The sequence below is a fragment of the Zosterops lateralis genome (genome assembly GCF_965231275.1).
Source record: "Zosterops lateralis genome assembly, chromosome: 19".
Classification (NCBI taxonomy): Eukaryota; Metazoa; Chordata; class Aves; order Passeriformes; family Zosteropidae; genus Zosterops; species Zosterops lateralis.
In genome coordinates, this window is record NC_139779.1 from 7,940,974 (window position 1) to 7,964,205 (window position 23,232).

The following is a 23,232-nucleotide window of genomic DNA, read 5'->3' on the forward strand; positions in this document are numbered from 1 at the left end:
GGTAAAGAAGTTAATTCAGATGTTGTTGTAATAACAGCGATACAGGATTAATACAGTGGGCTGCACTAAAATATATTTAATTGTATAAAACAGTTTCAAGGATCTATAGGTTGAAATTCCATGCCAGTATGGAAAAAAATTACCAAAGCTACCAACTGATGACCTCTCCATGGTAATGCCAGAGACCAGGAAAGGCAAAGGCGGGTGAGAGAGGTTACAAAAGTAGAAAAGCACAGTATTAACCACAGAATCCCAGAATCACTGGGATTGGAAAAGATCTTCAAGGCCATTGAGTCCAAGCTGTGTCCAATCCCCACCTTGTCCCCAGCCCAGAGCACTGAGTGCCATGTACAGGCCTTCCCTGGGCACCTCCAGGGATGGGGACTCCAAACCTCCCCGGGCAGCCCATGGATGACTTCAATCATGGCCATACCAGCAGGGCAAATTTTGTATTGAAGTCTGATCAAAAGACAGATTTTGGTATCTTTATGAACTTCTTTATGGAAAAGTCTGGAGCAACATCCAAAGCAGGTGCAATCCTGGATAGTGCATGGGGGAGGGGGGGGGGGGGGTTTAAGACATTATTTCTCTAATAGTGTCTATTATATATTCAAATTCACCTATTTGTAGGAAAGAAAAATAAATAAATACATTCTCTAACCATTAAAAGTCTAAGAATAAGAAAAGTGGTTGGAAAAACATTTTAGAAAGCAAATGAAAAGGAAAAACGCTTTTGGGTTATACAGAAAATATTAAGATATTTCCTACTGGAGACTTTGAGTAAATTTACACCATTGAGCCCAAAACCCAACAGTAAATAATAAATGAAAAAAGACCAGAAAGAAAAGGAAACCTCTGAAAAGTGGAACTTGAATGCAAAGGATGAGAACAGCAAAGACTGTAATTCTGGCAAGTTAAGGAGACTGGTCAAAAGAGAAAAACATGCCAGGGGCTCCCATACAAACAATAAAGCCTTTTTCAACACATTAGAAGCAGGATGTCTATTAGTGAGTCTCTGTGGCCAACAAATAACTCAGGGAATGAAAGATGCACTCAAAAAATACTTGCAAAAAAAGCTCCATGAATTGTTTGCATGATGGGGCACCACAGAGGAAGTCAGGAAGTTCCCATGCAGAGTGTTTCAGCATGGTCATAAATCACTTGGGTAAGGGTAAATTAATGAGGTGACAAAATTTGCAGATTAAACAGTATTTTTTTGAGTTATCTTGAAATCCAAATTATCCAGTCTCAGACTGATTGGGAAGACTTGCATGAAGGATCTCAGGCTACCCAGTGGATGGTTTATTGAGCAACATGATGCCAACAGCTCCCACCTCCCCCCATGCTCCTGGCCACACATTCCCCACTACTGATTCTGTCCTTGACTCCTCCATGAGCTCATTCAGCTCATGAAAGTATCAGAAAATGAACCCAGCAAGTAAAATTGAGCACTTGCTGCAGTTGTAATGAGCTGGACAGGTTTGGGAAAGGGAATCGCAAGGTCACAGTAAGTGAGGGATGAGTTATGGCACAGAAAGTAGGAGAGGGGAAAGCAGTAATTAGGGAAAAAGAAGAGCAAGTCCTCTTCAGCAAGGAGTTAGGATCAGCCCTGTGTGCAACTGCTGCTGAAATGGTTCTGTGCTGGGAGAGGGGAAATTCAGTACCAGTGAGGACAAAGGGATGCACCTGGGAACAATCATTTGAGCTGTAAAGACAAAGATATAGACTTTAAAATAGCTCATTAAACTTGGGGGAAATCCCGGAATCATTCTGGAACACTTTCTGAAAGCATCACACTGTCGGTGGGTACTGTATATATATATATTTTAAATATATATATATATATTCCTGCCCTACGCAATAAAGAAGATAAAGTTAGGCATTTGGGATATGCTGTCCGTGGCACACTTACAGCCCAGCAGTCCATTTGGTAATGGTGACTCTGTCTCAACATGGGAAAATATGAAAAAGGGCACAGGTAGCAAAAAAAGTGGGAAATATGTGTTTAAGAGGAGCCCAGGGTGCTCCACCCAGAAGAGTATGGCACATTGTGAAGTTGTGAATATCGGAAATTATGCAAATACAGATTAATTATTCACTATTCTTCATAATGCAAAGAGGAAGGTGTCTCCTCAAACCACTTCCAAGGAAAACGTGTAAAATAAGAAGAATTCTTCTCACAGGCTCAGAGTGACACTCCCTGATGGCAGATGATGTGGAGATATATAAAAGATCCAGACAACTACAGGGCAAGATCCATTCCAGCTAAAATCCACGTATCCTGCCTGTCATTTCCAGCCTGGATGACCTCAAAACTCCTGATGCTGGGATTTTGGGAGGATGGACCCACCATGATAATTTTCTCCTGCTGCGCTTTCTCTCCTGACTCCAAGCACCTGCCGTGTTCACTGTGTCCATGTGTAGCCCACACCTGTTGAGCTGTTTTGCTCCATCTCCGTTTTGAGACAACCCTAGAACCCCTGGGCTCTTGCATGACTCCTCTGGCCTGTGACAGACACTCACACTTGTGGTTCAAGCAGTTGACTCAAGAAGTCCCAGTCCTTTCTAGTAACTCTCCACCAAAGAGGTAAAACTCTGCTGCACAAAGAACAGCCTTTTGGAGAGGTTGTGCCTAACAGCAGGGATTGGATTCCCTGAAGAAAGAAGCATCATCTCAGGTCTTATTTTTCACTTCTAGGTAAATCTTTTTCTTACTTCAAGTAAAGGCACCTTTGGCTTCATGTTCTCCAATAAAAGTAAGAAAGTTATTACTTTAAAACCAGTAAAGCAAGTCTCTTGTCAGTATGAAAATCCTGACCCTAAGGAGATGAGGACAGAACAGGAAGAAGGGACCTCAGAGCACTTCTGGGAGAGATTCAGTGCTATCTAATATCATGGAATCCCAGAATGGTTTAGCTTGTGGGGACATTAAAGCTCATCCAGTCCAATCCCCTGCCATGGGCGGGTACACATTCCACTGTCCCAGGCTGCTCCAAGCCCCAGTGTCCAGCCTGGCCTTGGACACTGCCAGGGATCCAGGGGCAGCCACAGCTGCTCTGGGCACCCTGTGCCAGGGCCTGCCCACCCTCCCAGGGAACAATTCCTTCCCCATACCCCATCCAACCCGGCCCTCTGGCACTGGGCAGCCATTCCCCCTTGTCCTGTCTCTCCAGGCCTTTGTAAATAGTCTCTCTCCACCCTCCTTGTCAGCTCCCTTTGGGTGCTGGAAGGCCACAATTAGGTCACTCTGGAGCCTTCTCTTCTCTTGGCTGAAATATAATCCCAATTGATTACTGTTGGTTTATTATTGCTGGCAAAAATCCAAAGGCAGCAGAGGTGTTACAGAATTAAACTCTTTGCTCAGGCTTTCATACCTCCTTTAAACCTGGCTTCAGGCTTTGATGTCAAGTAACTAAAGCAATCAGGCAGTTTAGCAAGGCTGGGTTGATCCTGGGTATCTCTGGGGGAGGCTCTCTGAGAGAGGCAGTGCAGTGGCTCTCCTGCTGCCCTTGGACTGGCTTGGCTCACCCTTGCTCACCTCCCTCTGCAGCACATCTGTGAGGCCCCTGGACACCTCGGGAGCACGAAGAAGAGCGCGACAATCTGCCTGTTTGGCTCCAGGCAGGATCACACCGATACAAACACTGACCCAACACCATCTCTCTAAGTCTGAAGCAATATAGCCAGGCAATAAGAAGGAGAAAAAGAATTATCAACTTGACTTTTGTTCAGTTATCTGAATTTACAACCTTGATTTCTCATTTGAGCCTGAACTTCCAGTCAATTGCAGGTAAAAGTACATTGCATTCCCATGCTCCTGCAAGGCAGCCATCCCTCCGCTTCCTGAGGAGATTGCATCACAGTTATCCAGGATTTTTATCAAACAAGATCACGAACTTGAACTCTGAGGATGCAGAATAGACCTGAACACTTGGTCAGATCCTTTTAAGAGAACACATCACATCTGGCTTCAAGAGACAGTTGTTTCCTTATTTCTTTGATGTAGAACCTCAATTATTGGTTTTTGATACAAATCACTTTATAGTTTGAATCTTACATATACTCAATCCCATGTCTTTTTTTTATTGCTCTGCAGCACATCTGAACAGTGGCAAACACTGAGTTGATAACAACTGGATTGAATTTTCAGGGGGCTAAATTATTTCAGTGGAAGAACTTTAGAAACCTGAAAGAAGCTCAATTCCCACCTCAGTGGCTGATGACATCAAATTTCCAGGCATCTGGTCAGCAGCTCTATTTACAAGTGTTGTGTCTTTGGGGAAAAACTTAGTCTTAAGAGAGAAATTAAGTGTGCTTTTTTTGTTCCATTTGCTGCTCTGAGAAGCTTTTAATGAACTACCTGAGATGATAATATGATTAAGTGAGGGCTCTATGCACTGGGCACATGGGCTGTGCACAGAGGTCTTGATACCTGAACAGAAGAGCACAAGAAATGGGTTACCAGAGAAGGCAATTACTAAATGAAGGGAAAATATGGAGAGATGCTTATCATGTTAAAACATGGTTGAAAACAAAGCAAAACAAACCAGTGAAGCTCAGAGAAACCCCAAAGATCTCAGCTTACAGGTGCAGTCTGAATGGAAATGGCAGATACATTTTCCCTGTAAATATATCTGAGGGACAGTTCAGTTTCTGAATTTACTCTGAACTCTGGCAAAACAACACTGAATATCCAAATTTAAAGATGAAAAAGAAATTACTTTAAAACTGAATTCTTCTCCTCACCAGTGCTCACTGGGTGTTCACTGAACTGACCTTTGCAAAACAGAAAAAGTTCTACAGAAATATCTGGTAAACAGGATGTTTCAGTTCATTTTTTACCCCAACATGTTTCATTTCTCAACTGGAGAGAGAAAAGGTAGTTTGGTAGAGATTTGCTTAATGAATAATTCAGCTACATGTAACAGTCAGGCTTCAAACATTTCTGTGGACAAGACTCTACACACTGAAGTTTCCACAGGTGAAGAATAAATCAGAAATGCATTTGAGATGCTCATACATTGTTCTGTTCTCTTCACCCTACTCTAGCATTAAGTTTAATAATTTAATAACTACTTATTTAACTGGAAAAGTCAATCAAATAGAGGAACTTAGATTAGTTCATCTCACTGCAGATAACAAACACCAAGTCTTGCTCCATCATAAATAATGTCAAAAACAAGGCTTGCCAACCAGCTTTGATGTCTCTTCCACATGAGAAATGCACATTTTAGTGTAACCAGACAGAGTCTCAGACACCAATACAGTCCAAGAACAAAGAGCTCAGAAAATACAGAGGATGAGGGACTTGAAAGCACTGACTCTGAAAACAACCAAAGGTCAATGAAAGGACACTATCATGATGAAATAACAAATTAACATAGACTGCCAGACCGATATCATGGTCAAAAGGTCAGATGTGAACCTCTGGGTACGATTCAGATGAGGAGATCGAAGATCACAGGAATTGCCAGACTGGATTAAAGGAAATCCGTAACAAACACCCAAACTACGGACTGGTTTGCATGGCCACGAGGCAGCCAAACCATCACTGACCTCTCCAGGCAATGTGACCCCTCCACCAGGACACAGACAAGATACAATTCAATACAAATTGAATTCAAATCTCTGCTAACATACACACATCCAAAAAAAAAAAAAAAAATCTTCAAAGGTCTTAAGATTCAGCAGCTTTCAGCTGGGTCCCAAAGGATTTTTCAGAGAAGCAAAGGAATACTCCAACACCCACAGTTTTCCAGCCTACCTCCTTAAGACCATGTTCACACAGATGCTTAGTTGGAGTTTAGAAGAGATTAAAAATCTCCTGAAGTTCTCAACGTGGTCAACCAAATTAAACAAACACAAGGAAATTTGTCTTCATAGAAACATCAGCCTCACTCCCTGCATTCATCTTGTTTGCTCAAAGCTTTATGGCCACTCAAAAATACCACCAGTTTCATTCCACCTTTTTTCCCCTCTCACTTCAGAAGTCATGGCACAAGGGTCCCAGTCCTGCCATGGAAGAAGGAAAATGTTCCCAGCATTAAGCAGTGCTCTTTGGGATGCGCGCTTCCATGTGTATGTGTTCAGAACAGGAAACAGGGACAGACTCCTCATTGTGGGCTGACAATTCACCCCAAGAACAAGACTCCAGTGGAAGCAGGGAGAGTAGTTCATGGGGAGTTGTACATGTCCAAGCAGCCCAATTACTATCCTTTTATCTCCATTTCTCCTCTAAATGACAATCCACGTACACATTCAGGAGGCAACTCCGTCCAGTAATTCTCTCTCCACAGTAAGTGGAGGGGGCATCTCAAGCAATTTAGAGTAGTCTGCAAGCCCCAGTCTGCCAAATTTGGTAGCATTCCTAAAAGCATCAGCAATAGTATAGTGTTTTATGATATACACAGCCATGCAGACAACAGGAATGGAGCCATCCCTGGATAGGCCATTGAACAACTTGACCTTTGATGGAATTTACTGATGGCTGGAGGCACAATACTTGGGCAGTATCACAACATCTCCTGATACAGTATATTATGCAATTATCAGTATCACTGCACCTCTTTATTTCCCAGCTCATAATACAAATGGACAGAAGCCTCCTGCAGGGTTTGGTCCTGGGCAGTCAGAAGGAGATGTTCTGCTTGATGTAAGTGCCTGAGGAAACAAAGCTATCTGTGAAGGTCTGGGGGTCACTGAGGGGAAAAGAAGGGCTATTTTCTGGCTCCAGCAACACTTAAGTATACCGCAGGAAAACATGTAAGAAACCTTATTTGGGAAGGGGAACCAAAGACCCTGGAGGTCAAAAATTTAGCAGTGGGTCCTTCCCACCCCCTGGAAGAAATTGGTGCTGCCAGGGAAGTCACATTTAGGCACATGGTTAGAATAACAAGATGCCACAGCCCAGTGGTGGCTGGATGGTGAGATGCTGCTTAAGATCTCATGCTGGGGTAGAAGTCAACACTCTTACCAAAGCTCCCTACAGAATTTTAGGACCACAGAGTTAAAACTGAAAATCCCTCAGATGAACAGAAGTAGTTGTCCAGGTGTCTACATTGATGTGATCTGTACGTCACAGCTGACCAGGCCCAGTGAGCCACTCAGGACTACTGAAACACAGTAGAAATGAGAGATCAAGAGAAGAGAAGCTGGTTCTAATAACAGCCACCAAAATCTGGAGGGGAGAGTTCAGAGAAGGGACTGGAGCAAATGTCTTGTCTTCTGTTCAAGTCAAGCTGGGAGAACAGGCAAGATGCTCCAGTCTCTCTAGCTTTAACTTCCCCCTGGCATGTCCCAGGCAGATCGAAGCCTGCAGAATCACCATCTTGCCTTATCTTCCACTCGGCTTTTTAGAAAGAATGATTAGACAGATGTCAGTTAATCCTTCAGGCTGCAAAATCAAGAATGTGATACCAGGATTCCAAGAAACAGGTTGACCTGTAGAGGCAACAGGGCCAGGACTTGGCACCTGGAGAAGTGGATTTTCCAAAGCCCCTTGTTTCTGCAAGCTGTCCTTTGTGACATTAGCCCACATTTCTCACCTGTGGCTTGAGAGCTAAACCATCTTTCTGCCCCTGGAACAGCCAGAATTCCCAGCACTGGGCTCCATCAGGCACACTGCATTCCCTGGCTCCAGGGCTTGAGACAGAAACTACAGGACCTCAAAATACCTTCTTTGATATTAGCTGAACGAGACCTAAAATGCAAATCACAGAAACATGGAAGTGTTTAGGTTGGGAAAGACCTCTGGGATCATCAAATCCAACCATTCCCCCAGCACTGCCAAGGCACCACTGACCCACGTCCCCAGGTGCCACATCCACAGGGCTGTTAAACCCCTACAGGGATGCGGACTCCACCACTGCCCTGAGCAGCCTCTGCCGGTGCCTGACCAACATTTCAATAAAGAAATTTGCCCCAAAATCCAATCTAAAATGGTATCGTTGGAAAGGGTTTGAAGCTATTTTTGACTTAACACCTCCCAGTTGGGGTGAGAATTTATGATCCAGAAGTAGTTATCTGATTTATTAATCTGATATGTCTAAAGGAAACATATCCTTCTAAAATACACAAAGTACTTATGGCCATTCAGGGCACATTTAGAGGCTTCAATTAAATTTACAGTGTAGAGTAATTCAGCTGATGACCATAGGATTATGGCTGAGTGTTTTTCCCAGTAGTATGATGTCTCAGTCCTGTTTGTTCCAAGATAAATGTTTATGGTTGCAAACGATGATTTTAAGTATCTTTTCCAACTTGAATGATTCTATGATTTGACATCAACTGGTTTTCTTGGTGATTAAATATCTGATGTTTGCAGGTTACCTTGATGCATTCCCCAGACAAGGAAAGGGGAATATGTCAACAGATCTTCAAAAAATACATATTCTCTAATAAGTAAAGAATTTGTACATCTCCAAGCAGCCCAATTACTATCCCTTTATCTCCTTTTACTATCCCTTTATCTCCTTTTCTCCTCTAATTCTTTATTTCAAATGCAGGAATATCTGACTGTTATTGAGATACAGCTCTTATAAAGAGAAGATAACTGCTGAGAGCATGCGCTGTACTCAAACTTTCCAGAAGGTATCAAAGATTCAAGTTCTGCTGCTTGAGATCCGCACACAGAATTATTATCTCATCAGTGGAACACAGCTGAGGGAACATGAATGATGAGAGTGACAATGAATAAAAATGGTATGTTCAGTGAAGCTGGATAGGACTTGGAACAACCTGGTCTAGTGGAAGCTGTCTCTGTCCATGGCAGGGGGTTGGAACAAGATGATATTTACGGTCTCTTCTGACCCACGCCGTTCTATGATATGAAGGCCAAAGTGCCAAGGCTTCAAACACTGATTAACAGCACCAGCTGAAAACCATGTGAGATTTTCAATATTTGAACCTAAGGAACAATGCAGTGCTTTCTATGTGAACAAAGCACTGAGCTCCATGTCAGTGAAGGAGAATGAAGGAGGTAGTTATGCAGTTTTTCCATCCAGACTCACCCAAACAGAGCAGAGGGGGACTGGAAGGGCTGGTGCTGAGGGTGGTGGGGCTTGGGCTGGAAGTTTTCTGCAGGAGGGGTGAATGCATGGGTGGATTTGGACCAAGGGTCCATCCAGCCCAGCATCTTTGCATTGACAGTTGCCAACAGTGGGTTACTGAAGGAGAAGTAAGAACAGGACAAGCTTGTAGGGCTTCTGTCCTGGGCATTTTCCAAGCCTCCAACATTTTATAGACTCCCTGAGGCAAAGCTGGGACCAGTTATTTCATAGCCATCGATGGAGCCTTCTCTCATTCATCAGTTCCAGTGGTTTTTGAACCTCTGTAAACTTTCAGCATCCACAGCGGTTCCTGCAGCAAGAGATTGTACATGTTAATTGTACAGTGAGTGAAAAGCACTTCTCTATGAACCTGATGCTTTGTAGCCTCATGCGATGCCCCATTATTTTCATATGGAGAGACACTAACAGTCAATCCCTATTCATGACTCTGTGGATCTTCTCCATAGCACCCTTTGGCTGCCTCTTTTCCAGCCAGAAGAGAGCTAGTCCAGTTTGTTGTTCTTTGGATAAAACACATCTTACTTATGCTTCCTTTTATTCTTGTGTTTTTCTCCAAACATCTTCCAATACAGCTGTTGTTTTTTTAGAGCTGTGGGGAACAGGACTTCACAAAGGATTTAACATCTGGATGTACCTGGGATTTCCACAGGAGCTCAGAGAGATTCTCTGACTTATTCTCTCATTTTGACTGCTAATGCTCCCTTTGTCTTCATGACAACCACCATATACCAAGCTGACATTTGCATAGACCAGTCTGCTAAAATCACAAGACACAGCTGTGGCCATGGGCAAATCAGAGCCCAGCACCTGAATGTGAAGAAATGACTGATTCTCTACGTTCTCCTGAAGTATTTGGTCTCATAAGGTCGTGCAATGATTCACAGATGAACCTTGTCTTCATTACTTCTAGTTAGATCATGTATTGGAAAGCTCTTGAACATTACCAAGCATTCCCATTTCCAGGTGCTCATCAACACTTGGGAGAGCACAGCTACAGCACACACAGCTGTAGCCACTGGCTCCTTCCAAAGGGAAAGTCTGCCAGTTATTCCTTCCACCTGCTTCTTCCTTCCAATAATTATTTATCCAGGAGCCTCCTTGTTAATCCACATCTTAGTTTCCCTGGAATTCTTTGCATTTGAGAAATTCAGTCAGATCTGCTCAACTGATGCCACTGTTGACTCCTTCACATCCACTTGTAATGTTCTGTGTTATAATTTCTGGGCTTTTGTGGATGAATTGGAGCTCAGAGAAAAACTGGAATCCCATCAGCCACCTTCTAGGGATTTTAAACAAGAGTTCATAGACAAGTTAATAGTTCAGTGATTTCATCCTCCCCAGTCCCTGGGTGAATACCATCTGATCCCAGCGACTGATAGTGGAAATTGTGTCTATCTCCATCACCATCTCATCATCAGACATTGCAGCCTGAGACAGATGAAAGCACAAAGAAAATTGCGTTCATTTTTCTGCTGGGAGTTTAGCTGCCCTAAGCACAGCTTTTAGACTTTAATTTTTTATAGATCCTACCAATTGTCAGATGAGCTTTCTGCTTGTACTGAAGAGAATCTAGCATTACATTTTTCAAATTATTTCTCTTTTCACTGCCTTCATGTATTTTTAGGCTGTTTCTCTTTTTTTCTAATTTTACCAAATTTCTTGCTTTCCCAGGATGCTTTTATATACTTTCTTACTCTTCTGTTGGTATCCTGACATGCTTTTTTCATTTTTCAAGTATTTTTTGAGAGGTACATTTTATCTTAATTCTTACTGTAGTGTCCTCAAGCACCTTGATGCAAAGCATGTAACTCCTGGTTACCCTCTCAGATTCTTTTGAATTACCTTATTTGATTTCAGGTCACCCTTTTCTAAATTAACACACAACTGTGGATGATTTTTGGCCTCTTAACATCTCAGCAGGAATAAAGTACATGATAAAGTCACTGTCCCAGAGTGGCTTTTCAGAAGCAGGATTTTGAATGAGGGCATGGAAAAGGTCAAGGCCAGCATGGCATTCCCCAGTTTGTTCTGTAGAGAAAGCAACCATGAAAGATGCAGCCAGAGAAGAAGCATGAAGAAAAGAGCTGCCACCAGCTCAGGCCACAACCAGGTGCAACTGCCAGAAATGATGAAATGGTGGTTTCTCAACCAAAAACCAACAGAAGTTGTTTGATGATCTTTTTTAACATAAGGGCTGAGTGCTGTACAAGCATGTAGGGTTCATCCATCACTCAAATCTGACGTGTTTCTCTCATGGAGAAGTTGTGCAAAGTTTACAAACAGCAGCTTTTGGTCCCCTACAGTGAAAAATGAGAGGTCAGAGGTCCTCTGAAGGAGGCAATGGAAAGACCAGATTCTCTCTCTGAGGAGAGCGAAGTGTTGGAAGCAAATGCTGACAGGCAACAGCCTAAACCCTTCTGTGAATTGCTACTGAACAAGAACAACACATACAAAAAAAGCAATTAGAGTAACCATTATTTTAAACAAGATGAAAATTATTGAAGATTAAAAGAAGACATTTGGGAGAGCAGATGAGGAAAAAAAAAATAGCTGAGTGGGGCTATATGGCCTGAGGCATGTTATGTGAATGAGACCAGGTGAACCAGAGGGTAGTGGGGAGGACAGTGGCATTTTGGCACACTCAGACAAAGTGTCCAGCACTGACACTCAGGGACAATGTGAACACACTGCATGGCTGCAGGAGTACCATCCAACAGGACACTAAGGGAACAAAGGAACAGTGGAAGTACAGCATCACAAGCAGAAGAAAAGGAGCTCTTATCTCTTCAGTATCTTGGGGAGGTTCCACTTATTTTGGAATAGAACTGTCCTAGTAAATAAAAAGTTATTCAGATCATTTTGCAAGGAACAGGACTGGAGCAGTAACACAAACACAAACACTATCTCTCTACTCTAAAAAGTAGTCAAGGCTGGGTTTCTGGAGATGTATCTCTACACTGGATGGTCATCTAAAGAGACCAACTTGCCAAGATTTAACTTCTGATTCAAACTGACACACAGGAAACTACAAGTATTATCACAACTCACTCTCTTAGTTGACTTTCATATCCTTAGAGATGTTCTCTATATTTAAACAATCTGAAAGCAACATTTTGGTGCAGGATCTTGCAAAAAACTCAACTAATGAAAGAATCAGTGTTCTCCACTCACTCCCTCGAACTTGTCTCTTCTGTTCTGCCATGTGGTCATTACCCCATACCCTTTCTAGACAATGTCTTTCCTGTGACTGCGCTGCTCTCTTTTTCAGCTTGTTAACCTTTGTAAGGAAAACTGTTTCACATCTCTAACAGGACAGGAGTGATGTTCATTTTTTACATTAGGATCAACTCAATCCCAGAGTCATTCTCCCCGAGTTTCTGCAATGGACGTGTCCCTCCTACAGTTCTGCACCAACACACACACCATGGAAACACAGCTGCTGAGGAGCTTTGGAAGTAGGAAGTTCAAATCTATCCTTTCATGTAGTTTTGAACTAGAATTCACATACCTTTTCCCAAAAAAGGAGCAAATTTAATCCCCAAACTGCTGTACTTACATTCAGAAGTAACATGTCATAACCAAACTCAGTCAAAATCTTTTGTTTCAGAGTTTATGGCCAGAGGAATTTATTCAACTCCCCAGTCAGAACTGCTGTGTTTGACAATCCAGTACATCTCAGCCACTACCCTGATGCTAAGCACAGTAATAAGCATTAGATTAACCCATTTGATCACTGGAGACCAAATTACTGAGATGGAGAACAAAAGAGAGATCAAAGGGCCACTAATGCCTTTAACTAGCCCCTTCAGGGATGGGGAAGTGACGAGGTGAGAGTACATCCAGTACATCCGTTGATTTAGGCAGATGATTCAGATCTCAACATGCACAGGAAGAGGACACACCCCCAAAATTTCAGGTAATTTGAATGGGGTGGCTGCAGGGGGGAAGAATCTTCCACAGAAATCTGGCGGCACAGGAGTAACCCATACAACCTAAGCGCATCCAAACCAATCTTCTCTCCTTTGAACATTGACCTACATGTTTGAGCGCCTTGTTCTGAGGTAAGGCAAATCCTTGATGCTCCTAAAAACAAGATGAAAAGGTCCCAAGACAATTCTTGGCCAACTCCTGCCTGAGCTGTGCTGGCAGCAGGCCCAAAGCTCCGAAGCATGAGATGTGATTACAATTCCTTAATGCAGCCTGAAAGTGTTGTGGGCAAATGAAAGGCTGTGCAGCGCTTCCTGTTCTTTACAGTCACGGAAATAAGGGGAAAAATAAATAGGTATTAAACCTAAGTAATAAATCACAGAGCTCAAAGACAGAAGAGACCACCATGATCATCCACACCACTTCTGTCTACTTTACACCTGTCCTACTGCAGCCAAGCTCGAGACCTTGAATGGAGGGAAGACCAAAGTGTAATAAAATATGAATGTGCATTACTCAATTGTGGTATATTCCCCTGTACTGAGATTCATTTTGCATTTCTGTTTTGTTTATAACCCAAAATTTCACTTATTTGACCCTTGGCAATCCTTGCAACATAGACTGTTGGGATACTGAAGATGACAGACCTGAAGGTCAAACTACACTGTACGTTTCCCATTGTACTTACTTGCTACTTTTCTCAGTTCAGGTTAAAACTTGCTTGTTTCCATACTATGACTTTTGGGCAAAGTCCACAGAAAGCTTTTAGGCAAGGTTGTGAACATTTTAGTCTTTTAGGTATATTTTTGTCATGTTTCACTGCATGGAAAGCCACTGAGGTATATTAAACAAAAATGCATGTCAATTTTTGTCCAAAATCTAGCCTGATACAATGAAGCCCTCCTTGATCATACTGAGTTGGTGTTGTTTGTATTACTTTGACAATTCAGAAAGTTTTTGTTTAAAAATAATGGATTCACATGCAGTTCCGAACTTCCTCAAACCATAGGAAATGCCCACCAAAGCTTCCACTTGATGGAGGCACAGAAAAAAAAAAAAAATCTCTAATGGTTCAGAAACATTCTAAATTCACAAATTCAGCCTGGCTGCAGCCTGCAAGCACCACAAGGGCCTGTTTCCCTTCTCCTGTAATCTCAACCCTCTGCCAGCTTATCTTTGGGAAATGCCCACTTGTTCCCTGGATGTATTCCAGGGTATGTGCATGGCCAGATGTCCTCTACTGACTGTCACTCACTGAACCCTGTGGGTTCAGTCTCCTGACCACAGATCTCTGCTTTGCTCCAGTCGGGAGCCTCCAGATCTGTCACCTTTTTAGTACTGAAAATCTTCAGTTCAAGATGGATCTGCGCACACCGTCATAAATAATTCGACTGCAACTGCAACTACAAGCAGCACCAGATGGTACATTGGGAAGCTGGGAGATTGAGGTTTAAAGTCCTTTAAACTCCTTAAACAGGGAACAGTTTCCTGTCACATGTTTTCTGGGTGAGGAAAGGAGAAGACACACCATGGAAAGCTCCAGCTCAGCCTCTGTATATGCTCAAGAGAGGGGTGGAGGTTCAGAAACAGCCTCCAAGATCAACCTTTTCTAGCAGCCAACTCTGAGGTTCCTACTCTGCATCTGGGTTTTAATGGCTCACCTTCCAGTTACACTTAAATCCTGCACTGATAATGAACTAATCCACATTGTGAGTTACACTGGACACTGCCAACACTGCACTCATACTCTATGTCCAATTTCTAAGAGATCTGTTTGGGCCAAATGGTTTCTTCAACATTAGCAAAGTCCCTGTGCTGGGTGACTGCAGCCTTTTTGAATCACTGCTTTGTGTGTTCCCCAAGTCAGCTTCTAATTTCATAGAATCACACAATCATTTGGGTTGGGAGGGACTTTGATACTCAGCTGGTTCTGCCCCCTGCCATGGGCAGAGACACCTTCCACTGTCCCAGGGTGCTCCAAGCCCCGTCCAGTCTGGCCTCGGGCACTGCCAGGGATCCAGGGGCAGCCACAGCTTCTCTGGGCACCCTGTGCCAGGGCCTCAGCACCCTCACAGGGAAGAACTTTATTCTAATATCGAATAAAAACCTACTGTCTTTTGGATTGAATCCATTCCCCCTTGTCCTGTCACTCCAGGCCCTTGTAAAAAGTCTCTCTCCATCTTCCTTCAGCTCCTTCCATCAACTCTGTCAGGTCAGTGGAAGGCCATGATCAGGTAACCCTGGAACTTCTTTTTTCCAGGCCTTCCTGAGCAGTATCTATGTGCCAATGTGGGGTTCTTTTCTCTGTATGAGCCATTCATCTCAGTGTTTCGGTGCAATATCCTGTTAATGGTTTAGTCACACTTTTTGGTACTTAGACACCCATTTTTATTGTGCTGCAGTCAGGCCAAGTGGTTCTGCTGTTGATGATTCTGAGGCAGTTCTTGCACATTACTTAATGCTAAGTCAAGTCTATGTACTGGAGGACAAGCTGTTCCAAGAGGCAGAAACTGCTCCTTTGAACTGCCTCATATTGTGCTATCTGACCAGTTTATTCACATGTAATTTAAGTCCCCATTATCATTTGGTTCAACTTTCCCACTTCTTTGATCTCTGTCAACATTATGCACTCAACATCCTTTTGTTGATGCAGGAGCTGGGAGTATAGAAGACTACTAAGGTATTTACTTTGGTATGGGTTGGGAGTTTAAACCTCTGCAAGCACTGAGAGAGGTAATTCCAATTCCAAGTGCTCGAGCCTTGCAAGACTGGGAACACTCTACATCGTCCAGGGCAATCCCATAGGGGTCATTGCAGCAATTCCAAGGGATAATTATCACTGCTTTTCTGAACATCACGCTCCTCCTCTAACTGGATCTGTGATTGATTTTCTCCTTCTGAATGGTACATGCCACCTAAAAAAAGGAATGGTGATTCAGGCTCCTCCTCCAATTCTCACTCAGTCCATCCTAAATAGATCAATTTGAATGTTTTTTAAATAATTTACTTTTTGAGGGGGGAAGAGGAGGAAGGAGGATAATCCTTGGTTTGGGGATTGAGAGCCTTTAGGGAGCTTTTTCTGTGGGTTTTTTCAAGTTTGTTTTTATTTTCTTCAAGGTGTTTTCCTGCAGTGAGAAGTTAAAACAATGCACTCTGTGGTTAAGTGGAAGTTGACTTTCTCCTACAGTCCCCCCATTATGAAACTGCTTTGTACAGAAATGGAATAAAGTATTGTGAGACTTGCAATGAAATAATGAATGTTGGGAAAACTAGTTCTACATACTGCCTGCTCAGTGAGACTGTGCCACTGTTTTACACATGCACTGGAATTTTCTGTGTCAGCATGTGAAGGGATTGCAATTGCTGATCACTCTGTCCTCCCTGTAGTAATGTGAGGTTATGCATCTCTTTTTAAATATCATCAACAGGAACTCTTCCCAAACTTTTAACACTTTTTCTCAAATACCCTAGAAGTAGAGACTGTACCAACCCCTGCCACTCTGCACAGACTAAAGGAATCATCTTTTCCCCTGTGTAGAAGATGGGGGTTATACACACTCAAATAAAGAGATATTAATGTTAAGTTTTAAAAATGCATCCTTGAATCTTCATCATCCTTGAACTGTCCTAAACAAGACTGTAAGTGATTAACTACATCTTAAATAAAAAGGGTTTTTTTTCTTCCACAATTAGATTTGCACATGTTGTAATTCAAATTAGAAAAATCTTCTTTCAAGTATCTCCAGTGACTCTCCTTTTCTTTCCATTTCTTTCTTTTCATTCCTTATGTTCCTATTTACCTTCAAACCAACATCAACTCTCTCCAGAACCAAGTGGAGACTGAATCAAGGGCAAGAAGGAAACTGAGACTTATTCCTCAAAAGTCAGCCAATAGAGCAGCAAAAGTATCAAAAAAAGAAGCTGAAAAAACTCTATAGCAATCATGTGAAAGAGAGTTCATCTGCGAACAGCCAGAGGAACTGCAATTCCGAGGGCATGTTGAATCCTGAGCTGCTCATGCATTGTCCATTGTTGGTAAGCTCCAAATATGTTCCTTCCAACATACTTGTCTAAAAGCTGTTCTCTTTTGTCTAAAAGCTTTGGTTCCTCCATCTGCAATAAAGGGGCAGTTTTTGACTCCCATGGCACTTTTAACAGCAGTTCAGGCTCCTGCAGTGGCCCAGCAGAGATCACAGAATCCCAGACTGGTTTAGGTTGGAAGGGATCTTAAAACTCATCCAGTTCACCCCCTGCCATGGGCAGGGACATCTTCCCCTGTCCCAGGCTGCTCCAAGCCCCAGTGTCCAACCTGGCCTCGGGCACTGCCAGGGATCCAGGGGCAGCCACAGCTTCTCTGGGCACCCTGTGCCAGGGTCTCCCCACCATCACAGGGAAGGATTCCTTCCTGATTCAAACCTCCAAACCTAAATTTCCAGTTTGGAAACTGCCAGTGAGTTCCTCAGATGCCTCCTGTGTCCAGCAAGAGTTAATGCTCAGAGCAGGTGCTCCCTTGAACAAGCTGGAGCACCACACAAGCCTGGAGATGATTTCTGCAAGAAGTCTGAGGTGTTGATTTTTTGACCTATAAAGGCTTAAGTGCCTCTGCCTGCTTGAGAAATTCCTCTCCCTTTGCATCACAAGGCAGCAGCAGTGTTGGAGTGCCAGAGGAACACTGCTGGGGTTACAATGGCAGGGGTAGCAGCTCCCTGGCATCTTCCTGCTCACCCACTGGGCAACAATGGAAATACAGAGACTTCCTACAAAACTGCTCCCAGAGGCAAAGGCTGTGAGGGTGAATTCAACACTGGGGCTCTTTTATTGTACGTAAAGAGGATATTGCTAAAGATGTAACACACCACAATCAAAGTCCATTTCTGTAGGTGATCTGGAAAATAGGGCAAGGAGAAACGAAACAAGAAGACATTCTGGTAGAAGTACCTTTGGTGAGGCTCCATCGCTTAAGTGCAAGATTTTCTGTATTAAATTAAGAACACATTTCTAAAAATATATTGACCAGAGTACTATGAAGATAATTATAAGTCATAATAAAGAGAACCTGACTTGACTACAGGGCCAACTCTGCACCACTGATCCTTGGGCAATCCTATTCTACCTCTGAAGGAAGCGAGCATTGCTTTAGAAATAGGACTGGGCCATCCATGCCTTTCCTCCAAGCTAAGTTCTGCAGTTTGTGTCCTCCTAGACAGGCTGACTGCACCTTACAGAGTCTGACATAACCAAGACCTATCCAAAAATGCTGTAAAAGCCCCACTTCTTGACTCAGTAACTTTAAATGTACCATGTCATGTCCCTAAACTACAGTTGAAGAAGCAATTGTGCAGGTATGCGTGCACAGCCGTAAGTTTATTTATTAAGCAGGAGTTCCAGTGACATCAAAGTTAAGCACGCGACTTTAGTTTTTCAAGATTAGGATGTTGAGAACAATGTGCAAAATGAGATGTCCCAATAAAGCCTGATTCTGGTGTGTTTAATATCCCACTGTCTAAAAGCAAACTGAAAAGTATTTGTCCCACTAATTTCTTACTTATATTGTACCTGAAGAGTTACGCCCCCATTTCCCATTTTCTCTTTCCAGAGGTGAGTACCCACCGCACGATCAGGACCCTCACGATTCTAAACGTCATTTTACAGGCCAAGGTTCAATATTTAGCAGCAGAATTAGAAACCACAGCATGCGATCTGCAGGAGAGGTCACAGGTACAATTTGCTAAGCCCTCTCAGAGCACAGTGCCTGGCACCAGGCAAACATCCTGCTGCTGCAGGAGGCACAGCCTGACCCCCTGTTCCCAGCGCTGCCAGCTGAAACCAGGACTTCCCGCACTGGATCCAGCGGGATGTGGAGCAGGAGCTCCCCTGGGCACACAGAGTGGCTGAGTCAAGGCTTGAAAACACACCCAGGGCAGGTCAGTGTCTGTGTGCCCAAACTCAACAGGATGGATTAGAGTTTTCCCAGCCCTCTCCATCTGGATGACTTTTAAAGGATGAAACTGGACACTATTCACAGTTTTTTATTCCAAACACCTAGTTGGTGCTGCTGTGATGGCACAAAATTCCCACTTGGTATTGCTGCATTTGGTTAGAAACCTCCACACATCCCTCGGGAGAGCTTATCATCCTCCCATTTCCAAAAGGTCCTACTCTATACTTTGTGCTCAGTTGCAACACCACTGTAGCTTTTGTAAGGAATAAATATTGACTTTCCTGGACATTGCCTCACAACAGAAGAGGACCTTGAGTGCATTTGTGTCAGATTTTTTTTTTCAGCCTGGTAATATAATTTTATAGCAGAGATTTCATTCTAAGGAGTTCAAAAGGCATGGAAAAACACACTTTATTCACAAATTGTCCATGTTCACTTTCAGACAGGTGACCACGTTCTAAAGCTGGTTCAACTGTCCTTCTCTTCTTCAAAAACTACACAAAAATTATTTCTTTCATTTAAATTTCCAGATTACCAATTTAATTAAGACTTCAACATACCCCATTCGGAAAGTCTTGAAAAAATCCAGGAGAAAATGAAGACTTAATGCAGGCTATTTTGTCATTTTTTTTGTTCTCAAGAATAAAGCACCCAATCGCCAGGCAGATGAGCCACAGAATGGAGAGAATGCATGCCAGGTCTCAGAAAACTTAGCTCCAAACTCAGTGTGTGCAGGAGATGGGTCTGCTCAGTGAATGGCTCAGCTCTGGCTGTGCAGCATCTGCACCTCCCGCCCAGGTGTGGAGATACTCTCCCTTTAATAAAGGTCAGAGAACAGCATTAATTCATCTAGAAAAACACCTGGTGGTGACACCAGTGGAGCTCTTATGTGGGTAACATTCACCCTTCAGGTACAGGCAACAAGCAGGGCGAGGGATTCTGGTGGGCACAACCAGGATGGATTCTGGGGCTGAAACAAAACCCCGACCTCGGCAGAGGGTGTGGAAAACCTCATGAATTTCAGAGAAAAAAAAAATACTAATCCTGTCTTCTGTTTCACATCCCAACATGTGACTTGACACACTCAGCTTTATAACATCAATTAAGATAGGAAATAATCTCCGTGGAATCGGCCGACCACATCCACAATTCAGCAGTAACGAGGCGCAGCCCCGGCTCGGCCCCGAGGGAAGGCTCAGCCCTTCGCACGATGCCGTCCCTCGGCCCCTGTGACCAAACCCGCGGGGGCGGCACACGGAGCACGGCACAAACCCCCGTCGGGGAGTGGAGGCAGCCGGGAGGCAAAGGGGACAGCCTGGGGACAGGCTGGGGCAGCAGAGCGGGACCAGGCACCGCCGCTCTTACCTGGAGTAGCTTCCCTTCGGCCGGAGTCACCTCGGCGACGTTGGCGAACTCCCCCTCCAGGATGATGGGCTCCACCTTGAGCGGGATGACCCTGATGATGGCTTTCTGCGCCGCCGCCCGCTCCGACTCCACGGCCGCCGCCAGCGCCAGCCCGGTGTGGTCCAGTCCCGCCTGCAGGGTCGCCATGAGCAGCCAAGGCCAGAGGACAGCCAGCTGCACCTGGGGGCCAGCACTCATGCTACCAGCAGCGGGCTCCGGCCGCTCATACCGCTGGGGAACGCGTCCTCACCCGGCGGCGCCGCTCCCGGGGCTCCGAGCCGGCTGCGGGCAGAGCAGGGGCGGCACAGGGGGCTCGACAGCCGGCCCGGCTCGGTCACCGCCAGCCCGGCCCGGTCACCGCCAGCCCGGCCCGGTCACCGCCAGCCCGGCCCGGTCACCCCCGCCGGGGCTCTCGCCGCCGCCGCCGCTCCTCTCGCCCCGTGCCACGTGCTCAGGAGCCGCCGGGAGCTCAGACGCATTATTTTAAACAAACAATCTGAAAACAAAACAAAAAATATAATCCTAAACTGTGAGTGTCTCTCTCCTCTGGCAGATAAATCCAGAAGGGTCGGCAGAACGGGTTGCGAGCAGCGAGTCAGTCCGGGCGCGCAGGGAGCATCAGGAACTGCCCGGTCTCACGGAGAGGAGGCTCAGGGAACTCTCCCCAAGGACCTGGGGGCCTCCTGTCTCCTGGCCAAGAGCTGGGGACATCCACAGGTTCCAAACATCCATCCCAAACAGCCTCGAGAGACACCTCACCTTTCCCACAGCGTGAGCACAACCCTGAGTGTTATCTTGGTATCCTTCCCAGAAAGCAGGCAGGTAGTATTCCCTGGATTTACGGTGACGAGGCGGCTCGCTCCGGTGCCGTGTGGATCCCTTCTGTCTTCCTCATGCCACAAGTGCTTCATTCAAGTTCGGAAATCAGCTTTACTTTTCCCTTAGAAATCCACGCTCACGGTCTGACTCCGGTAGAGTTCTCAGAGACAATTAATAAAACACAGAGCTCCTCTCCATGGCTGGACGTTCCCAGGAAATAAAAAGGCTCTCAAACAGTACCGAAGTTCAGACACGAAGCCCAGCAGGTATCAGGCAGAGAGTTACAGCGTATCTGGTTTCTCTGGCACTATTCCTGTGCGTGCCCCAGTTCCGGTATGAAACACTTCCAAGCACACGTTAAAAGATTCCCTACTCAAGGCCCCACAAAATAAAATATAAAGCTCCACAATCTGCCCAAAGGTCACACGAAACGCATCGAGGAGTCTTCATAACTGGGAGAATTAAGGCAGAAAGTGTTTTCGATTTAACCGAAGTTACAGTGATTGCACGGCTCTGGAGAGAAAAGGGGATTTACAAGAAAAAAAAAAAAAAAAAAAAAGCTTTGCAAACCTGTTAGGCAGTGAGCCTGCTGGAGTCCGCAGGGGCTGGGCCGGGAGGGAATGCTGCTGTAAATCCCAGGCAAAAGTTATTTCCAGTAGCTTAACAAAACCATGTGGCTCTGATGATGTTTGGCTTCGGTCTTAAAAAAAAACAACAACAACTGGAATTTATTAAAAAAAAAAAAAAAAAATTAAAACAAAGAGGAAAACCCTCTCGCAGACACGCAGGTAGGTGCAAACGGAGCTCCGCAGCCCGAGAGAGGATCCGGGGAGATCAAAGGGAGACAATTAGAGCAGGCAGAGAGCTCCCGGGGCGGGCACGGCTGAGAGTGAAGTGTCCGGGTGTCACGGCCCGACCTGCGCGCTCCGGGAAGGTTCCCCAGCGCCGCGGCCCCGCAGCGGGGGCGGCCCCGGCAGCGCCGGCAGCGAGCGGAGCCGGGACATGGGCAGGGACCCGGGGGCGGCGGCGGAAGGTCCCGGCGGGAGGGCGGCAGAGCCCCGGGCCGGCCGGGCGCTCGTACCTGCGGACACGGGCGGGTGGAGCAGCCGAGCCGCCGCCCCCGCCGGGCCGCGGGCTCCCCCTCCCGCCCCGCAGCCGCCTGCAGCGCCCGGGCCCGGCCGGGGACACCCGGGGGCGGGGGACACACGGGGGGGGCGGGGGACACCTGCGGGGGGGGCGGGGGACACCCGGGGGACACACGGGGGGGGGCAGGGGACACCCGGGGGGGGCGGGGGACACCCGGGGGACAGACACACAGGGGACACCCGGGGGGGGCGGGGGACACCCGGGGGACACACGGGGGGGGGGGGGGGGGCGCAGGGGACACCCGGGGGCGGGGAACACCCAGGGGGGCAGGGGACACCGGCCCGGCCCCACCGCCCGCGCTGCCCTGCGGGGCGCTGCCGTCGCCCCCGCGCCCGGGGAAGCTCCAGGGCGGGCTGATGTCACAGGTCCGGAATTCCGCCGCTCGGGCCCCGCGGGGCGGTGGAGGATGCTGCGGGCCGGGGCCGCGGGCTCGGGGCTGCGGGAGGCGCCGGGGACACACCGGGAGCCGGGACCCGCCGGGGGTCGCGCCGCTGCTCCCGGAGAAGGGGCTCCGGGAAAGGGAACGGGGTGTGACACCCCTGGAATCGCTCACGGAAATGAATAAATGATGCAAACCAGGAGTCGGTCCCCTCTTTTGTGAACTTGTCGCTGTGCTGAGGGTGATTTGTCGTGACAGCCGCAACTGCTGAAACACGGAGCGTGTTTTCAGCTACAACACACGATCATCTGCAATGTAAAACAAAGAGAAAATGCAAATCGGCGCCCATTTCTGTTAAAAAACTTACTGCAGATTCAGTATAAAATGTCCAGTTATCTATTCAAATATCCATATACTTATCTAAAGATCAATACACCTATGAAATATCAATATACCTACAGCCATATACATATATGTGTATGTAAATCTAACTATATAGACATATAACTGTACATAATTATTCACATATATCAATATGGCTATATATA

The 23,232-nt window shown here is 45.6% G+C and overlaps 1 protein-coding gene across 1 annotated transcript in view; it reads right to left on the reverse strand.

Moving 5' to 3' along the window:
* The window catches only part of RNF43 (ring finger protein 43), a gene marked incomplete at its 5' end in the record, with an annotated part of 58,332 nt that extends 37,794 nt beyond the window's left edge, over window positions 1-20,538 (reverse strand). Inside the window, one exon of the mRNA XM_083875509.1 lies at window positions 20,302-20,538. Coding sequence (XP_083731635.1) covers window positions 20,302-20,538 — 237 coding nt within the window. The remainder of the gene's footprint in view (window positions 1-20,301) is intronic.
* Window positions 20,539-23,232: the final 2,694 nt, after the last annotated feature.